This window comes from Aspergillus foveolatus (assembly GCF_047715535.1).
Source record: "Aspergillus foveolatus strain CBS 279.81 unplaced genomic scaffold BDW70scaffold_268, whole genome shotgun sequence".
In the NCBI taxonomy this organism is placed as follows: domain Eukaryota; kingdom Fungi; phylum Ascomycota; class Eurotiomycetes; order Eurotiales; family Aspergillaceae; genus Aspergillus; species Aspergillus foveolatus.
In genome coordinates this window covers 1-5,182 of record NW_027396332.1, presented here as the reverse complement: position 1 = coordinate 5,182, position 5,182 = coordinate 1, and the positions used below count along the sequence as shown (strand labels likewise).

The 5,182-nt window shown below is 50.7% G+C and overlaps 2 protein-coding genes across 2 annotated transcripts; one reads left to right on the top strand and one right to left on the bottom strand.

The window, feature by feature from the left end:
• Nucleotides 1-1,501: 1,501 nt before the first annotated feature.
• Nucleotides 1,502-2,809, bottom strand: BDW70DRAFT_165258 (secretory lipase-domain-containing protein; the record flags this gene model as incomplete). The annotated part of the gene is made up of 1 exon (XM_073741698.1): nt 1,502-2,809. The coding sequence occupies one exon, from the start codon at nt 2,807-2,809 to the stop codon at nt 1,502-1,504; it is 1,308 nt and encodes a 435-aa protein (XP_073590461.1).
• Nucleotides 2,810-3,246: 437 nt separating this feature from the next.
• Nucleotides 3,247-4,383, top strand: BDW70DRAFT_165257 (glutathione S-transferase; the record flags this gene model as incomplete). Its single annotated transcript, XM_073741697.1, has 3 exons — nt 3,247-3,255; nt 3,308-4,195; nt 4,270-4,383. 3 exons carry the CDS (start codon nt 3,247-3,249, stop codon nt 4,381-4,383), a joined length of 1,011 nt encoding a protein of 336 aa, XP_073590460.1.
• Between the last annotated feature and the right edge of the window lie 799 nt (nt 4,384-5,182).

Below are 5,182 nucleotides of genomic sequence, written 5' to 3'. Positions count from 1 at the left end.
GACTGTGCAGACCGGGCGCCCAAGGGCAGGGGAAGAGCCCATGCTCCGACACAATGGCACGGTCATGTGTTGAGTCGTCGAAAAATGGTGACTGTATCCTCATCCCCCTGTTCAGCGGCGCACTGGGTAGGCGGTTTCCAGGCGTGGGACTCGGACCAAATATCTGATCCTTTTTCGAGCAGCAGAAACACTATCTCTTCTCTTTCGCAACTGGCAGGCATATCTACGGCTCTAGTGTCTGTTGCCTCCATATCTGCCCCCTTTCTCGATTAGCTGCCTTGAGCAGTTGGAATCCGGGAAGGACAATTTCGAAGATTTTCGGATGAAGAGACGACCGCTTTCCATCATGCAGATGGTTCTGGCACCCTTTGAGAGCTGGGGCAATCTGATCGCTGGAGTTGACAAGTCAGGAGCATATTACGACGTCCGTTCATGCCTCAAACTCACTCATCAAGCTCTGAGAACGCTGAGGAATTACCCTAGAGAGACGACGGCAAAATTGACGGCGAGAGGCTGCAGAAGTAAAGGCAGACTGTCACGGGCGTAGGAAGTATTGTTTTCAACTAGCTGTCCTGTATTCACAAATATCACAAGCTTAGAGAAACAAATAAAAGACAGAAACATGACCCCTCTCTCCTCCCTTTTATCAATTTTTCTGAACATACGTCAACGCTCTTTGACTTTCCCGAACCTTGGTTCGGACAGATGTAACCTTGTTTAGACCTTTGGTTGAGGGCATTGCCGATAACCAAGACCCAGGCCATAGCCTGTGACACAGACTTAGATCCCACTTCTGCATCCGGTCAGGCCTTTTCTCCCATCTATGAGAATCACATACCGGGATCAGGCAGCTAGATCGAGAATCAGGTCTCTGATGAAAGTGACGTTGTTACTTCGACATAGCTCCTACTATGAATTTTCAAGGACGTCTGGGGAGCCCGGATCCATCAATGTCAAAAGCTAGACAAAACTGAAGCAAACTTCCTATATGTTAATCTTTATTCTCTCCGAGAATAATACACATCACATTCCTCTAGATCTTTAGGACACTTTCGGTCATATGCTACGAAATTCCTGTCGACACATATCACGTGTGCGAATCCCGAACAGGTAGGGAACATCCAAGGGACAACTTCCACTTTACTGGAGGGTCTTTTCAGTAGTGAGCAACTTACTAAATTGTTTATTTAAGAGAGACACATAAACGGCGTTGCCTAATAATACGTTTCCCCAGTGTTGGAAGTATCAGAGCCCGGCTGCTACTGGTTTGACACTAGGGATCGGGAAACTGCAACAAAAGGGCGAAGCTGGTTCTATATTGATTTCTCCCAGATGGAGAAACGATTTTGCATATATTATGCCCAATTGTGAGAACCGACAAGCTTTGCATGCCTTTACGGCTCTCTCGCACGTCTCAACATAACATGTAGCACCTAATCTCCTCTCCTGCAATCCATCTCTCAGAACCCCGAAAAGTGCAAACCTAGACAAGCCACCGTTTCTACCAAGGAACACCCGCCGACAACCGCGGCAACTCTGTAGACGCAATGGGCACACTAACAGTGACATCGCGAATCGTACATCCAACCGTCTCATACAAACTCCCGTACGTCCCCTCCAGCACGCTCACCAACCACGCGTACGCCGGCGCATTCCCGTTCGTATACTCGTCCTGATGGAGGCCGACGGTGTTTCGTTCGTAGAGAATATTCGCTCCGTCGACACAATACTTCTGCACCACCGCATCTGTGTCCGCAACAGGGCTCATCTCGTCGTGTATGGCCTTGTAGATGTACAAGGGGGCCTGGGGGGTGAAGTATTTCCCCATCTGCCAGTTCCGGCTGATGGCAGGTTTCAGGGCGGCAGCATTCAGCCAGCTATCCCCGGTGGTGAAGTAATTTCCGATCGATTGGTTGGCAAAGCGAGCAAATGCGTCGAAAGTCGCTAGTGATCTTGCGGAGAAGAATTCAGTCGCGTTGTACGGACCGGATGGTTTGAGGGTGGTCTCTAGGTAGCTCTGGACCTCGGGATAGCTGGTTGCGAGGCCGAGGGTGGTGAGGACACTGAGACCTGCATAGGACTGCCCATCAATGGTTACGAGGGCGTTGGTAACGTTTGCCAGGAGGCCCCCGATTGCGACGCCAACGAGGTTGATATCGGGCGCGTAGTACGGTGCGATTTCTGCTGCGAACTCACTCGGTAGTGTTCCGCCGGAGTAGCCCCATAGGGCCACGCGGGTATCACCGCGAAGGCCATTTCCCGCAGCAATGGCTGCGCGGATGGAGTCGAGGGTTGCGTGTGCTTCTTCCACGGAGACGGAGAAGGCGGCGCGAGGGCCTTCAAAGTCCGGGATGTTGACGTACCAGCCTCGAGAGAGGGAGGGGATGATGTCGCTAAAAGCAGAGGCAAACTGCGTGTCCAGCGCGTAGCTGGGGCTATAGTCGAGGTTCACCGTGTTGTACGGGATTTGGTAAGACAGAAGACTGGTGCCGTTATTGTGAAGCGGTTCAGGCGGCACGAGAAGAGTCGTCACAGCCCACGATGGATTGTCGAAGCTGTCGCTTGTCCGATACAGGATGTTGTAGATCGCCGATGCATTTTTCCCAAGGGCAGCGATGAGGCTATCCTTCGCGGGGCGGATACGCAGGATCTCTCCAGGGGCAGCATCCTCGTAACCCTCTGGAGCCGTATACCAAGGATCTTGGCTTGGGGGCAGCGCTGCCGCTCTTCGGTAAGGAATGGCGTGGGCCCGCCTGGCAGAAAAGCACGATAAAAGGAAAGGTAGTACAAGAGAGGTGAGGGGAGCCATCATTTGCAGTACTCCTTTCAATAGGGTTCCTTGTTTGCCGAGGGAAAGATATTGCTGATCTCTGGGCGTCAACCTGCTACTTAAAGTAGAGCCAGGGCAGCCCCCCTGCAGGGGATTATAGATCTCTATCTAAATGCACAAGATCATATGCCCGTAGATCCAGAGACGGATGATCCGCAGAATATCGTCCACGGCAAGAGTACGCAGCCAAGTAACGGCGTAACTGAACTCATGCTGCGATCGGACTTCTCTCAGTATCGAAGTCCGAACTCCGACCATCTCCTTAAAAATCGAATCATGCAACAAGGTTGAATCCCGTAAATTCAATGGTCAGACATTTATTACTGCTGTCTCGGCTACGTGCTTTCTCCACCAGACAGACAGAATCTTCAAGCATGTTGTCCAGGTTGCGTCGTGAAGCAAGAATCTTGTCGACGATGAATTCCGTAAGCATTCCACTTCTGCATCCTTGCGCTGAGGCAATTTCTAATGAATCAGGACAACAACATCTACAGGCTTACCGACTCGGACGGCCATTTTCGTCGCAAGCCGTCTACTTTTCGAAATTTCATTTCGAAGGACCAGGATGCGGAATTTCCCGCCGAGCGCGGTCGCTATTATCTCTACCTGAGTCTTGCGTGCCCCTGGGCTCACAGGGCGAATATCGTCCGCACCCTCAAGGGGCTTGACGACATCATCCCCCTGGTCTTGCTAGACCATGACATGGGACCTGAGGGATGGTTCTTTTCCGGCCGTGACGGCACGGCTCCGCAGGATCCCCTTTACGGACATAAGCGCCTCCGTGATTTCTACTTCCATGCTGACCCGGAGTACGCGGGGCGATTCACAGTACCTGTGCTATGGGATAGTAAGAAGGAAACCATTGTCAACAACGAAAGCGCTGAGATAATGCGCATGCTGTTCACAGAATTCGACCATCTTCTCCCGGCCTCTCTCCGGGAATCATCTCATCCGCTCGGGGGATACTACCCCCCTGAGTCTTCACCATTGCGAACAGAGATCGAAGTCTGGAACGAATGGATGCAAGACCAGGTCAATAACGGTGTCTACAGGACCGGCCTCGCGGGCACGCAAGCCGCCTACGATGAAAATGTAAACAAGCTCTTCATTGCGCTCGACCGCATCGAGTCACATCTACAGCAGCCAGGGCACCCGTACCTCTTCGGCGACGCAATTACCGACCCTGACATTCGGTTGTTCACGACAATAATTCGGTTCGATGTCGCGTACTTTATGGTATTCAGATGCAGTATTCGGATGATACGCCATGGCTATCCGCATATCGATCGGTGGATGCGACGGCTGTACTGGGATGAGTCTGACAGGACTCGCGGCGCTTTCAAGCGCACAACTGAGTTGCACATTGTACGCCTCCCTATTCCTCCAAATTCTTCCACCACGGATGATTCGTGATCTTCATGTTTACTAATGTGATGCAGTATAAGTCAGGCTATCTGGCAACGCTGCTCAGAAACCAAGGATTCAAAGGCGAGATGATAGTCCCTGCTGGTCCTGTACCAGAGATTCTTCCATTGGATGAGACGGCGCGTTGATGATACTATTTTCCTTTTCGCTGTCCGAGCCGGATAGCCATTTTTATTCCGTGTTTCCCTATGCTCTTCATCCATGTACAATAATTTCCTATCGATGTTATGAACCCGGACTAATTAGGCTCTGGGAGATGAAACGAAAGATACCCCATATTCTAACTCCAGATTGATCCTGAATACTCCAATTAGTTTATTACTAGGCCCTCGGGGTGTAATGTAACGTCGGAGCCGACAAAATTCCTTCGTTTCTCTCGGCGCTCATTTCTGGATTTGGATCAGCTCGCTAAGAACTTTATTATGATGTGCTAACCGCGAAAATACTTGGCCTATTAACGTTCTGAGCTTCTGGAGAGCTCAGTTTTAGCTTGCCAAGTGTGGTACCCCATTGATCGACGTCATCAGGTTATTATCAGTTCAATGTCGAATTTCCAGGGTCCATTGGCCATGCCTGCCTCTGCTAACGTACTCCACGGCCGAGCGGCCACTACGGTCGAGCGGCCACTTTTCTCCAGGCCAGCCATTTCTTCGCAGTTTTTCAGCCACTAATACAGTTAAATTAAAATAAATAAAATATCATTAATTTAGCTACTTGTTTATACAACCTCTAATAGTATGTCCTATAGCCCTGCACCCACTGCAGCGAGGTGGAGCGCGCTGAGAAGGCATATATACCAGTTCCTGAGCCTGCGCTTCAACCTGCAGATCTAGCTGTTGAACCCGATCCAGACCCTCCTGTACAGATAAAAGGGTATTATTACCTAGAACAGCACGCCTTCTTGTCCTTTTCTTTATTTTTCGCTCA